The sequence below is a fragment of the Macrobrachium nipponense genome, chromosome 23, assembly GCF_015104395.2.
Source record: "Macrobrachium nipponense isolate FS-2020 chromosome 23, ASM1510439v2, whole genome shotgun sequence".
Classification (NCBI taxonomy): Eukaryota; Metazoa; Arthropoda; class Malacostraca; order Decapoda; family Palaemonidae; genus Macrobrachium; species Macrobrachium nipponense.
The window spans coordinates 67,530,196-67,545,336 of NC_061090.1; the positions used below are offsets into that span (position 1 = coordinate 67,530,196).

Consider the following 15,141-nt stretch of genomic DNA (forward strand, 5'->3'; position numbering starts at 1 on the left):
TTGAAATTTGTATGAGGGGAAGTATTTACAATCAGAATTATGATAGTACGCATAAAAAAATTAGAGTTCAGCCTCCCCCCTTCACTAATTTTCACCTTTTCACACGATCATTGGCCACTTAGCTTTTACCTATAGAATCACTAGCATGTCCTGACATGATGAATACACAAAAATATCACGTAAGTTGCAAATTCACAAAATCATGAGTAAAATTAGCAGCTGCAATCACGGGGTTTGTTTATAATCTGCGTGGAAGGCTGAAACTTGGGTGTTCGGTACCAGCCTGGTGTTCCCAGGAGCTGAGTGGTGAGAGGCCGTTCTGTTTTACAAACTTCCACTCAATTGCAACTACTTACCAGACGGTTGAAAATCATACTCATAATAAAGGATTATTTACCCTATGTTTTTGTATGGAAATGGCCTCTTGCACCTTCCCATATGAAAGTTAGATATGTTGGGAAGCTGATCAGGCAAAAAAATCCATTTTCAGAAGTTGTGGTGAGAGGCCCTTCTAATGCTGAACGCCTCATATATGAACAGTGTTCATCTTTAATACCAGTTAAAGCATTAATGAAAGTTTCATATTCATACATTTTAATGAAGGGTTGTTGTCATATTTTTTAGAGAAGAAACTTCCAGATGACTTTTATTACCATTCTTTAAGTCAGATATTAGGTAATTGTAGATATTCAGAGAGTACAACATTAATTCTGTATGTTTGATTATGATACCTTTTGGTTATTGAATTTTGAAAAAGAGTAAAGAACTTTTGATGATGACTCAGCATTCCGTACCAAGAGTGGTATCCTATCTCCTGAATTTTTGAAAGAAGTTCATGTCTTCATACATCATTGTCTGTTGTGAGCAGCTAATATTTTCCCCTTTTTTGAACACGTATTGCCGTGGTAGAAATGATTGTTATATTTGTGAATGTGTTCAATATTTGTAGTGTATAGTATTTTCTTTGTATGTAACTTGGGCCTTCTTGGTTCAGGAATATTAGGCTTGTTGAGGTCATTGTCTCTTTATGATCATAAGTATGTGGGACATTTTTCAGTGTTTAGGTTAATTTACTTTGTGTAATGATTGACCAGATTATGGAATACAGTAGTTAACCATACATTTTTACAGGTACAAGCTGGTGATGTTATAACTATTGACAAGGCCACTGGAAAGATTACAAAACTAGGGCGCTCTTTCACACGTGCCAGAGATTATGATGCGACAGGACCACAGACAAGGTATGGCGTTAAAAAGAACTTTTGATGTTTGCGTAAGTTTTATGTTTTTTTTTGTGAAAGAAAACTATTGAGATGGCTTTGTCTGTCCGTCTGCATTTTTTCTGTTTGCCATCAGATCTTAAAACTACTGAGGCTAAAGGGCTGCAAATTGGTATGTTGATCATCCACTCTCCAATCATCAAGCATACTAAAATACGCCCTTTAGCCTCAGTAATTTGTATATTATGTAAGGTAAAAGTTAGCCATAATCGTGTGTGGGGTAACGATATAGGACAGGCCACCTCCAGGCTGTGGTTAAAGTTTCATGGGCCGTGGCTCATAGACCATTATACAGACTACCAGAATATAGATGTGTTTTCAATAGCCTTGATTGTACACTGTACAGAAAACTTGATTACGCCAAAGAACTGCAGCGAATTTTTCACTTGTTTTACTTGGGAAGACCTTTTTTTAAATTTTTTTTTAGGTAAATCATCAGGTTCTTACTGTTGTAGTGAGAGATATTCTCAGGCTTCTTGACTTTAAGTAGATAAGTAAGATGTTATTAAAAGTGTTATATAACTAGAACTAAATTTTCATGAACACTTCTTTTTCGTCCCCATTGGAATCCTAAAGCTAAGGGGTCAGTTGCCTTGATGCTCCTTCAACTATTTACATCAAATCATCCAAATCCTCCTTCACTTTTGCTTTGGCAAATGTTTGCAGACTTTTAGTAAAAAAGAAATGTTGCCTAGGGTTGTTGCCTACAAATAATCTCCTTATGTATGATGGTATGTTGTTCTACAATAAACCATTTTTGTAGGAGTTGATGATGTCAGTCCACCTCACATGATGCACTGTAGGGATTACTTTTGGGTTGTTGCAGCTTCCTTTCAACCCAGAGTTGCAACCTGTTTTATTCCTTTTTCTGTACCTGCATTCTTCTTCCATATGACTTTCCATTTGACTGTTCACTAACTCTTAACAATTTTTTGATAATGTAACTTAAGATTTTCCTCTAGTTATGCCTTTAAAACCTTACTGTCAGTTTGACATTCTATATTCTATTCTATTCCAGGTCTTTGTACATCAGTTATGAGCAAAGTTAATCATGTTCATCGCCATGCTCAATTTCAGGTTTGTCCAGTGTCCCGAGGGTGAATTACAGAAACGAAAGGAAGTGGTTCATACAGTTACCTTACATGAGATTGATGTGATTAACAACAGAACACAGGGATTTCTTGCCCTTTTCTCAGGTTAGTGTTCATTCATTAGCAGAGGATGCAAATGAGTGCAGGAAAATCTGTTTTTATTTTACAAGTAGTATTGTTTCTTGTTTTCAACATTTTACCAGTTTCTAAGAAAAGTTTATGCATTAGTATTGCATATTTTGTTTTTTTACAAACAGGTGACACAGGTGAAATCAAAGGTGAAGTTAGACAGCAAATCAATGCAAAGGTGGCAGAGTGGAGAGAAGAAGGCAAAGCTGAACTTGTACCTGGGGTTTTGTTCATAGATGAGGTGAGGATATTAATAGGTATTTGTTACGATACGGTATACAAACCCTCAGTCCTTTACAATAGGAAGGCACTTAGTGGCAGCGCTAAGTACCTTCCTATTGTAAAGGACCTCAGGTTTGTATAGTTAGGAAAAATACAATTTTCGACAAATTGTTATATTTAAAATTATTACTTTGAAACTCATTCCCTAAAAATTTTACGTTTGGCTGAAGACAGGAAAAGAAATAGTGGATCCAAAGTGGATGTTTATAATAATATAGTAAACAGAAGTATTTACTCAGTAGTTTGTTAAGATTTTGAGGGACAGGGGCCCATGTAAATGTCTGCACCAGAACCCTCAACCTTCACTGAGTGAAAATGCTTAGCAATAGTTTTCTTTGATTACTCTGCGCAACTTTATGTTATGCTATATTAATGAACTTAGTGTCAATTTAAAGCTAAAGAGGTTAACTTTCTTATGATATGTTTCAATGGCCAAAAAATAAAGGAAAACATCAGTATCAGGAGTAAAAGTTAGCTGTTTTGAAATTTTTTTTTTTATACTTAAAAAAATATATTAAAAAAAATGAGAGACGTGAGATATCCAATTTCTGTTTACACAGTGTAAAAGTATGATTATTTTAAAAAAGAATTAGGTAATGATAAACTCGAGAAAAGAGATACAGATGTCTGTTTATAATGTAAAAGTATGATAAATTGCCTTTCCAGTGACATGAAATTCATTAGTAATGGACACACGTATGATACCACAAAGCACATCGAAAAAATTGTAAAATATAACATTAGTCAACAGAGGAGATTAGTAGTTTATGTCACTTAAAAAGAAAACACTATAAATCAGAATAAGATATATGCCAGTTTCCATGACAATAACTGGCTTCCATATAATTGCCATATTCAAATGTGGTTTATGATACTTTTGTATGATTCCTGATGAATTTATTCAGATATGTCAACTATAGTTGTCATCAGAATCTCAGAGGTTGAAAAAAATGGATGATGACTATAATCGTCATCAGAATATCAAGGACGGTTATATTCAATGCTTGAAAATGACTTTTGCTCCCAGTTTGTGAGTACTGCTTAAGGTGTGTTTTGCATGGCTCACTGTAGACAGTGGTGAAAGTTCTTTGCAGTGACTCTTTGGTCCCCAGCTGTACTATGTTTCTTCTGTCCCCTTTGGTCTCCTCCCACGTAGCTCTCTGTACTCTTCAGCTTCACCTTCCTCTAATTTTTAGGTCTTGCAGAATAAATCCTTCAGGTGAGCAAGTCTTGAATTGTGACTCTTTGGTCTCAAACTAATTAAATAAAATAGATAAATAGCTGTTACCACTATTATGTAAAGATGCAGTCTAGAAGGTTTTCTTAGTGATATGAAGGTTTAATTTTCATTTCTGTTTTACAGGTTCATATGCTTGACATAGAGTGTTTCTCATTCTTGAATAGAGCTTTGGAAGATGATATGGCCCCTGTGGTCATAGTTGCCACAAATCGTGGAATAACTCGCATCAGGGGGACAAGGAATCTCTCTCCTCATGGCATCCCAATTGACATGCTGGATCGCATGATTATCGTCAAAACGTCTCCTTATCAAGATAAGGAAATCAAAGAAATTCTCAAGATCAGGTAACTTTGCAAGACGTTCTTTCAAGTATACTTGTTGCATAATCCCTGTCATCATCATTAATCTTTTCAAGTCTAATTTAATATTTATGGGATTAGATGTGAAGTTGGTTCTCTTTGGTTTAGGACTTTGTTTAGGCCTCATTTCCATGAGTTTCAGGACCATCCTAAAGGTTTTTGTCCCACAACCTCTATATTTATTACCTTTCTAACCTCTTGGGATGTGTCCAAACTTTCTCCTCTCTTTGAAAATTTAGTATATTTTCAGTCTTCTGGACTTTACATGTCTCTGAGGCTTCATTTGCAATATGTTATTCCTATCACATATGAGGTAAGAGTTTGAGCAATTAGTAATCATATCTTCTCAGAATCTCATATTCGTTTGTCAGCATGTCTCTGATGAAGAGACAATACTTTAAGCCATCTACATATTTGATAAATTTAATTGCAACACAGTAGTTGTAAATGTTTGTAAAGTTTTTCACAAAATGTAAGCAGTGCATTTCATATTTATCTTGCAGTTATAATACTTTAAGAAAGATAGGCATGGGAATCATTTATGCAGCTACTGATGCATGGAGTAAAATCTTTGGCAAATTTTTTTAATATATATATGACTTCAAATAACCTCCACATGAAGTAAAATTTTTGCTGAAAATTTTTTTTAATATATGACTTTTTAAATAACCTCCACTTGGTTTAAATAACCTCCATTTGGTTTAAGTCCTGGACTTATGATATTCATAGCATATATGTGTAATCGTCATTTTTACTTGTTCATGTTTTGTTTCCATGTAAGATTTATTAACTATTCATTATAGTTTTATTCTTTACCTCTTATCACTCAAGTTTTGTTTTGGTATCTTTTACAACATATAACTTAAATTATTTAATTACTATTCTGCATTTACTTAATGCTATTTAAAATACTTTGAATATTTATATACCCTTGCTTGTGCAATTTTTGTTTTTTGTTTTTAGCTGTTTCAGTTTAAATAGTCGGTGTATATATTAAAGACTAGATACCTGTTTTGTGTTAATCTTTTCTCATGATTTTTATCAATCAAAGATAACTACTTTCTTGTACTCATAATGTTATTAACTGACAGATGTGAAGAAGAAGATTGTGAAATCAGTGACGAGGCTCTTGTCGTCCTTACGAAAATTGGTGTCGAAACTTCTCTGCGATATGCTATACAGTTGATTACCCTGGCAAACTTAGCAGCTACTAAGAGAAAGGAGAAACAGGTGAGCAATGGAATGTTGTCTTCTCACCTCAATAATTTAGTATGCTTATGTTTTCTTATTTTTAATTGTGCCCAGTTACTGCTATATTGGTTTTTCTGTAGCTTTGTCTATGAATCTATAAAACTCTTGTGTACTCTTTTATTTATGTGAGGCTTATATTCCTTCAGATAACAATACCAGACGTGAAAAAAGTATACCAGCTATTTGTTGATGAGAAGCGCTCTCAGAAGTTCCTCAAGGAGTATGAAGATGAATTTATGTTTGATGAAGGTATTTATCCTGTTTTTTTTTTTTTAAGTGCACCAAATGATAGGAAAACTTTTTAACTTCATATTTTAAGACTTCTTTATTCAATGAGCATTACAGCTGATTTTGCATTGTTAAAAATATTTATGCTTGGTCAATGCAAGGCATATGTAAGTCCCTTTCATAGACTAAAGCTTGAATTTTGCTATTAATGCAGTATTAGTGAATTACATCTCATGTATACTCATACAGCCTTAAATATTGGCAGTTTGCCCAAGCTTTTAGAGCTTGCAGTTTGTTAACAAGCTTAAAGTTATAATTGTGAGTGATTATCAATAGCCTCATATTTTTTCTTTCAGGAACAGACAACGACATGGAAACAAGCTGATTGAAGAAATTTTAGCAAGTGTACATCTCATTCACATTTAGATAATATAGCTAAACAAAAAACTTATTACAGTGCTGATCAGTATTTGAAATTGGCATTCCAGTGTTCGGTTATGAAGATAATTTCAATTAAAATATAGACAGCCCAAGTAGTTTTATATTTGCAAATTTGTACATTCTTGGCTTTGAGACAATTCATGTGATTTGAAATCAGCTTTTTCTGTAATTAGTAATTGGGAGTGAGTTCTTTTAATTTACAATGCTGAAATAGCTTGATGAAATTGGGTCAAACTGTAATGCTTCATTTAATGGGTGACAATAAAACTGAATTTTTATTGTAGTGTTCTTACCGAACAATTATAGAGCCGTGATTCCACGAGCGGCAGGATACTAAATTCAAATTTAGCGCGTCGGCGTCGCCAAACACTGGTGGTGATGACGTCATCTCCCTCCACTCGCGGGAGAACCAGGTACAACTGCCCAGGTGAATTCAATTCTTTTCCTGCCGGCGTCCGGTGAACATCGGTGGTCGGTGCGGTTGGATGACTTTGCTTCGCTTTTTTTCTGGTGGAATTGATCTTCGGAATTGGTGAAGTACTCTTTTTTGGCGTTGTTGTTATTTTGCTTTTTATTTAGGCGTTGCCATGTCGGATTCTAGTCCGTCGGGAGTTAGGTTTTGCATCTCAGGATGTAAACTAGACTATCCAAGTTAGAATATGATTCTCACACTAAATGTGTTAAGTGTAGGGGACAGGTTTGTTCAGCAGATCGAACATGTAACGAGTGTAGTGATTGGACTGATTCTCAATGGAAGTTTTTTTAGTTCATACTCGGAGAAATTAGCTAAAGACAGAATTAGAAAAGCAGCGCTTAGGGAAAGTAGACTTAGCTCTGCTTCGTCTTGCGATGCATCTGTTCCTTCTGTTTCTCCTCAAATTGTTATGTCTCCTTTAACTACACCTCCTATTCCTCCTACTAATCCCACTTCTCCGGCTTCCCGTGTAGTTTCTTCCGACACCATTGCCAGTCTGGAATCGAGGTTAGATCAGAAATTTTCGGTACTAGCGAATACGGTTTTGCAACTTGGTAATTCAGTTAAGACGTTTTTGGAGAAAGCGACCTCAGTAAGAGTGTAGTTGAGGGTGCGTCTGTCTGTCCTGACACGTCTCCGTAGACAAAGGTCACTGTCCAGCTCCCCCAGCACCGGGGAGAAGACATACCGGAAGTCCAAGGGAGTCGATCGGGATTTGCCCACAGACAGGCGCCCTCTCTTGTTGAGCCTGTTGCGCCTCAACAGGGCTCGGTTAAGCGTTGGAAAGGTGTTGCGGACAGACGCCTTTCGAATGATTCAAGCGATTCGTCTCCGGTCGCGCGGCGCTCTTGGCGAGATTCGCCCGTTTCGCGTCCCTTAAAGAGGCGTTCAGGCGCCGATTCTTCGCCTCCTCCAGTCAAGCGGTAGAAGGAGCCTGAGAGTAGGGTTGCGCCGCGGCCGTTAGCGACTCGTTCGTCGCCTCAATCTGTGCCTTTTTCGGCTCCATCATACATAGTAGAGATTGTGGTTTTAGCGCTGTAGCTAGCAGTTCTAAGGGTGTTTCTTTAGGCGCTTTTCGTCTGTTACGCCTGATGCGCCTGTTTCGCCTCGAATTTCGGCGGCTCCGAGCGAGGCGCAAGTAGTTTTTCCGCCTCCTGCTGAACATTTAGGCTCATCCAAGCCTACGTTAACTGTTTTTGATTCGTCTCTGGCGCCTTTGCGCAAGCAGTTAGAGATGTTAACCAACTGGATGAATGAGTCCAAGGGTGGTTCGAAACCTTCAGATCCGGTTGTAGTTCCGTCTACTTCTTCGGCGGTATCGGAGAATGAAGAAGAAGTAGAGGAGGAGGATTCACATCACCTCTCGTGTTATTCACGTCTCCTTAGATTTCTTCTGGTATCTTATCCAGATTATTTTTGAGAAAGCGGCTCCGCGCTCCCCAACTTCGACTTTTTTGATGAGGAGGAAAACTTCAGACCCTCTCCTCCCAAAACTTGTTCTATCTAAAGCGGTTAGACATTCGTTGAAAGAGACGGAGAAATGGATGTCTATGAAAAGAGACTTAGGGGGGAAGGCTCTTTTTTGCTTACCCTCCCTCTAAGTTGCTTCGTAAGAGGTATAGGTTTTATGTAACTGGGGAAGCTCCTTCTCTGGGAGTTTCTGCCTCCTCCCAGATAGACTTCTCCAGTTTAATCGACTCCTCTAGAAGATCTGCTTTCGCCGCAGCGAAAGTTTTCTTTACAGCGCCTGAGTTGGACCACGTTGTAAAGAATCAATTTAAACTTTTGGAAGTCTTTAGCTTCCTTGATTGGACTAATGGCGCTTTAGCGGCCAAGATCGAAGACTGTCCTTCTCTTTCCAGGAGTTAGCGGAGGATTGGATTGGTGTTCTGGCCTGTCCTGTGCGGACAAATCCATTAGGGATGGATGGGATGAGTTAGCTTCGCTCATCGCCTTTGGTACCCTTAAGAAAAGGCAAACTTTGGTGCTCCTTTGCTTCTAAAAGGGTTACGTCCCAACAGAAGTCTGCTCTCTTGTTTGCTCCTTTTGTGAAAGATAACCTCTTTCCAGACGATGTAGTGTTGTCCAATTTCGTCTGCGCTAGATAAGAAATCTACTTCGGTATTTACTGGCACAGTCTACTAAGAGACCTAAAGCTCCTGTGGAGACTGTTCCTTCGGTTTCTCCTCTGGCCCAAGCGCCTTTTCGAGGGAGAAAACCCAACCCGCGCTTCTTTCGGCCGAAATCGAATTTGCGACCTCAGTCTAAGGCCTCGGCCAAGGTTAACAAACCTTCCAAATGAAAGCTCGGTTCTTCATGCACCAGTGGGAGCCAGGCTGGCTCTGTTTTGGGAGGAATGGGAAAACAGGAGCAGAAGCCTGGGTAGTGCAAGTACTCAAGTTCGGCTATCGTATTCCTCTCGTTTCACCTCCCTCGCTCTCACCTGTGCCAATCCATTCCAGGCATACTCTCCGGGCTCAGACAAATTTCTGGCGCTAGCCGCAGAAGTGGAAGCGCTTGTTCTCAAAGAAGCGATAGAACAGATAGAAGGGGATTTTCCTCCAGGCTTTTACAATCGCCTTTTTGTAGTTCCCAAGTCATCAGGGGGCTGGAGGCCGGTTTTGGATGTGAGCGCCCTGAACTTGCATGTCCAGAAAACAAAATTTCATATGGAGACCACTCGGTCGGTTCTGGAGTCCATCAGACAGGGGGATTGGATGGTCTCTCTGGACATGCAAGACGCTTATTTTCACATTCCGATACATCGCGAATCTCGGAAGTACCTGAGGTTCATGTTCGAAGGCAAGGTGTTTCAGTTTCGGGCGCTTTGCTTCGGACTAGCGACCGCTCCTCAAGTTTTCACCAGGGTTCTATCCCCGATAGGAAGCTGGCTAACATATTAGGAGTAAGAATCTCCCTCTATCTGGACGATTGGCTTCTCCGGTCGGAATCAGAGAGTCGGTGCATGAAGGACCTTGGAACAACTCTGGATCTTGCCAGAAAGTTAGGAATTCTGGTCAACAAACAGAAGTCCCAGTTGGTTCCATCTCAGAGCATCCTTTATTTGGGGATGATTCTGAATGCTCAAGTTTTTCGGGCTTTTCTGTCCCCGAAGAGGGTTCAAGGGTGTATGGAGACAGTTTTCAGGAGTTCTTGGACAAAAAGGTAAGTTCTGCCAATCAGTGGATGAGGCTCCTGGGCAAATTGACGTCAGTGGAGAAATTTGTGACGTTGGGAGACTGCACATGAGACCTCTGCAGTTTTTCCTGAGAGCCTCTTGGTGCAGGAAGACACAACCAGACTCGATTACCTTTCCTGTCACAGATCAAATAAAAGAGGACCTAAGGTGGTGGCTCTCTTGAGCAAGGTTGGAAGAAGGGTTAGATCTACGACCCATCCTCCCGAACCTACAGTTCTTTTCCGACGCATCGGACACAGGTTGGGGAGCCCTACTGGGAAATCAACGGACTTCAGGAGCTTGGTCGGAGAAGGAGAAGAAGTTCCACATAAATGTAAAGGAACTGTTAGCAATTTTCTTAGGGCTCAGACAGTTTCGGAGCTTAGTAGAAGGCCGAGTAGTGGCAGTGCATTCCGACAACATCCACGGTCTCTCTCGTACGTGCGGAAACAGGGGGGGACTCAGTCTTTCTCTCTGTACGAAGTAGCCAGGATCTCCTCCTGTTGGTCAAACGAAGCGAAGGTTCAGCTAGTCCCGAGATTTGTTATTCCGGGAAAGATGAACGTCCTGGCGGACGAGTTAAGTCGTCAACAGCAAGTGTTACCTCTGGAGTGGACTTTGGACAACAAGATTTGTCAGAAACTTTGGCGCCTTTGTTTGGGGACGACCGTCAATAGACCTGTTCGCGACATCGAGGAACAACCGTCTTCCTCTCTTTTGTTCTCCAGTCCCAGATCCTCTAGCTTGGTCGGTGGACGCAATGCTGTTGGAGTGGTCGGGTCTGGAAGCTTATGCATTCCCTCCGTTCGGTCTAATAAGAGAGGTGCTGAACAAGTTCATGTCGCACAGCAATGTAACGCTAACGTTAATCGCTCCCTTTTGACCCAGGAAAGAGTGGTTCCCGGACCTTCTCCAGTTGTTAGTAGACTTCCCAGACTTCTTCCTCCAGAGAAGTGGCTTCTCAAACAACCTCACTTCAAGAGGTTCCACCAAAACTTGTCCGCTCTAGCTCTGACAGGGTTCAGACTGTCCGGATCTTGTCAGAGCGAAAGGATTTTCAAGAAGAGCTGCAGAAGCTATCGCTCGTTGTAGGAGAGAGTCTTCTAACAAACTCTATCAAGGGAAGTGGAGAATCTTCAGAGAGTGGTGTAGAAGTGCTAAAGTCTCTACTTCTGCGACCTCTTTAACAGAAATAGCAGATTTTCTTCTATTTCTTAGGAGGACTCTAAGAAACTGCTCCTTTCGACGATCAGAGGATATAGAGCCATGCTCTCTTCGGTTTTTCGACATCGAGGTTTGGATATTTCCTCCAATTCAGATCTGTCGGACCTCATTAGGTCTTTCGAAACCACTAAGCTCCCGCAAGATACAGTGGCTTGGAACTTAGTGTGGTGCTTAAGTTCCTCAAGGGGCCACCGTTTGAGCCTTTGAAGTCGGCTTCACTCAGGAACTTGACTAAGAAGGCACTCTTTCTTATTGCACTAGCTTCTGCTAAGCGTGTCAGCGAATTGCACGCTATAGACAAAAGAGTCGGTTTCTCTCAAGGCAATGCTGTATTTTCGGTATCTTTGACCTTTCTAGCCAAAAATGAGAATCCTTCTAATCCTTGGCCGAGGAGTTTTGTGGTAAGGAACTTATCTGATTTGGTTGACATGAGGAGGAAGAAAGGCTCTTATGTCCAGTCAGGGCTATTAAGCAGTATCTGTTTGCCACTAAGGGTATCAGAGGACAATCTTCTAAGCTCTGGACCTCGTTCAAAATCCCTCTCGTCCTCTTTCTAAGAATGCTATATCTTCTTTATTAGAGAGCTTATCAGGGAAGCTCACTCGCAGTCCGAGAACGACAATCTTTCCGTTCTGAGATTTGTTAAAGCTCACGAGGTTAGAGCAGTGGCAACTTCTTTAGCATTCAGAAAGAATTTATCTTTAGCTTCGATTCTTCAGAGGACGTTCTGGAGATCGAATTCGGTTTTTTGCGAGTCATTATCTCAAAGAGACTAGAAACGGTTTTTTCGAGAATTGTAAACGTTAGGTCCGGTGGCGGTTTCTGGCATGGTGTTGGGAGAAACGGCACAGGGGTCGTCACCTCTATGCTAACTTTTCACCTTGAATAGGTTGTCGAGTTCAAGGGAAGCTGGGGTACTGAGTACCTGGGATACTCACCAGTCTGTTAGGTCAGATTTTACAATGGTTGGGTATATATGTTTTTAAATCTGGTGTTGGTGACAAATGTTTTTGTATGATTGAATTTCTGGTCTTAGCCCAGGGCAAGGGCAATCTTTGTTGTTTCTATCCTCCGTCAGTCAGCCTTGACTCGCTTGAACTACGGAAGGATTCCACTCCTGTAGAGGCTAACTTTGGGCAAATTCCAATTCCTCTACAATAGTAAGAAGAGCACCGGCCAGAGGCAGTAACAGTCTGCTGTAGCTCTCTTACAAGGTAAGTACAACAGACACCTTGAGTGTTTACTGGTATTGCAAATAAATGTAACCATTTAAAAAATACTAGTGGTCCACTGAATCCCACCTTCCCATAAATGTGTAATCAGCTCTATAATTGTTCGGTAAGACACTACAATAAAATGAAATTTTCATTATTAAAAATGAAGTTTTATTGTATACTTACCGAACAATTATGATTATACCCACCCTCCTCCCCTTAGGTGGACGGACGGGCAGAAAGAATTGGATTCACCTGGGCAGTTGTACCTGGTTCTCCCGCGAGTGGAGGGAGATGACGTCATCACCACCAGTGTTGGCGACGCCGACGCGCTAAATTTGAATTTAGTATCCTGCCGCTCGTGGAAATCACGGCTCTATAATTGTTCGGTAAGTATACAATAAAACTTCATTTTAATAATGAAAATTTCATGTTATTGGTCTCAGGTGGTAAATCACTGTGTACTGTATATACTGCGTAAGTTATGCAACCCATGGTCTAATGGAATCGGCTTCCACAGACTAGGTAACATTAGGGAAACAATAAGTTATTAATATTAAGAAACATGCATTTTTCCATCAGCCATAATGATAAGGCTTTGTGGATGGTACTTTAATGCAAAGATCACTCCTGGAAAAGAATTCATATGTTCTCTGAATTACTTGTTATTTTTGATGGGTCATAATGCAGTGGCTAAGCTGTATGGAACCTGGATAGGAGTAAACATGAATAGGAATATTAGCCTGTAATCCTTTAAGATCAGGTTCGAACCTGCACTCATGATACACAGTATAATGGAAAACATAAATATGGCTGCTATTAAAAAAATAGTCTATCAAACAAGGAAATATGTAAGGTTTTTCACTATTGTATAACAGGCAAATGCTTTACTGTGGCATTAAAATGAAAGAAATGACAAAATTGCCTTCTCCCATGATATGAAAGGCTGTGGAGATATAAACCACTCTATAGGAACCTGTCTTGAAACAGCACCAAATTGACAAGAGTGGAGAGAAGTTATCGTATGCCTTAACCTCATAGAGGGCGAGCTGACATAAAACATAGATACTAGTGAAGATTTGATAGTTCGTGTGGACACTACAAGACATTTTTGAAAGGTGGGGCAGTAGAAGTGTGAGAAGCAAAGGTAAAAGCAAATTCCTGATATTTAAACTCAGGAAAATTGTCCTGCATCATAGCTACAGGCAGTCCTCGGTTATCGCCAGACTTGGTTAATGGCGATCAGTTTTATGATGCTTGTCTTAAATTCGTGGATTTATGGTGCCACAACGGGCCAAGTTTCGGTTATCGGCGCCATAAGATGCCGATGATAGAGTTATGGTGCCATAACATACCTAACAGAGGGTGCCATTAACCAATTATTGTTGCCATTAACCGGTTATTGCTGCCATTAACCGGTTATTGCTGCCATTAACCGAAATGGCTGCCTTAAATTGACGAGTTTCGGTTAAAGGCGGGTTTTGCCTATCAGTACCCCACTGAAAACCGAACCTCCACCGATAACTGAGGACTGCCTGTATAAAGAATGTCACAAAATAACAATGTTCAGTCATTTTCTGAAGCTTTTCATTAAGCTTGAGTTCCTTTATAGCTTTATGTACTACTTTTATGTTGCGATAATTGACATTGCTGACTTTGACTTTCAAATATATATGGTTAGGAATTGCCACGTTTTGCATTTGTTCCCATACTAATGCCTTCAGAAGATTAGGGTTCAGGAGGGTACAGTGATAGTGATAGTTATGGAGAACGACAACATTGGAGACTGCATAACAACTGCAATAGGACACAGTAGATTTAAACTCTTTCCAGTATTTGTCAACACAGTGTATGAATTTGATCCTAATCAGAATTTTGGGCTAATCCACAGCAAGCAGTAGGGTAGAGAATTGTAGGAGGTGGTGTATATGCCTGAAAAAAAAAAAAAATTGCTATATCAAGCAAGAACTAAAAACGAGGGTGGCACCAAGCAAAGTTTTGGCCAGGAACATAATTACTAGAGCTGGATACTGAAATTACACACTAGCAAATGAAAACCAAGTCTTGAATTTTGCAAGAATCGTATGTTACATGCCCACCCCATCATCCTTTTAGTTCATGGAGGGAATTTGGAGTACTGCCTCAAATGGTTTGTATGTGGTACACTTGAGATGACTATTAAAGGTCTTTGAAGTACCCCTTTGGCCCCAGCTGCATTGCTTTCTACTTTTAACCTTTCATCCATTTCCTTTGGCTTCTTCCCATATAGCATTCCAAGTTCTCATTGGAGTCAAATTTTGACTTTCTTATCTCATTAAGCTGATTTTTAATTGTAAACTTCCAGAGATGATGGCTGTTCAACCTCATGTCCCTTGAACTTTGGTTTTTCATGCCAGCAGATTGTCATTTGCTAAGTCATGATCTTCATTGTAGTGAAAGAGAGGACAACAATGTACTTGAGAAGGGTTTAATCTTGTTTATCAATCCACTATCACTGAGCACTCATTCATAATATCTAATCCTTCTCTGTGGTGGGGTACCGCCATCAGTGCACCTCATGCGGTGCCCTGAAGGCATTACCCAAGGTTTTTAGCAGCGTCCCTTTTGCCCCTAGCTGCAACCCCTTTCATCCTTTTACTGTGCCTCCGTTCTTATTCTTTCTTCCTTCTTACTTTCCACCCTCTCCTAATATAGTATAGTATAGCTACAAGGTTTTCCTTCTGGTACAACTTTCAAACCTTTTTACTGT

At 40.0% G+C, this 15,141-nt stretch overlaps 1 protein-coding gene across 1 annotated transcript in view; it reads left to right on the forward strand.

The window, feature by feature from the left end:
• Nucleotides 1-6,393, forward strand: part of LOC135201447 (ruvB-like 2) — a 54,324-nt gene extending 47,931 nt beyond the window's left edge. The window contains exons 5-11 of the mRNA XM_064230400.1: nucleotides 1,132-1,241; nucleotides 2,358-2,476; nucleotides 2,629-2,741; nucleotides 4,146-4,366; nucleotides 5,473-5,611; nucleotides 5,779-5,881; nucleotides 6,217-6,393. Of these exons, the coding sequence (XP_064086470.1) occupies nucleotides 1,132-1,241; nucleotides 2,358-2,476; nucleotides 2,629-2,741; nucleotides 4,146-4,366; nucleotides 5,473-5,611; nucleotides 5,779-5,881; nucleotides 6,217-6,245 (834 nt within the window). The 3' untranslated portion in view covers nucleotides 6,246-6,393. The remainder of the gene's footprint in view (nucleotides 1-1,131; nucleotides 1,242-2,357; nucleotides 2,477-2,628; nucleotides 2,742-4,145; nucleotides 4,367-5,472; nucleotides 5,612-5,778; nucleotides 5,882-6,216) is intronic.
• The last annotated feature ends 8,748 nt before the right edge of the window (nucleotides 6,394-15,141 follow it).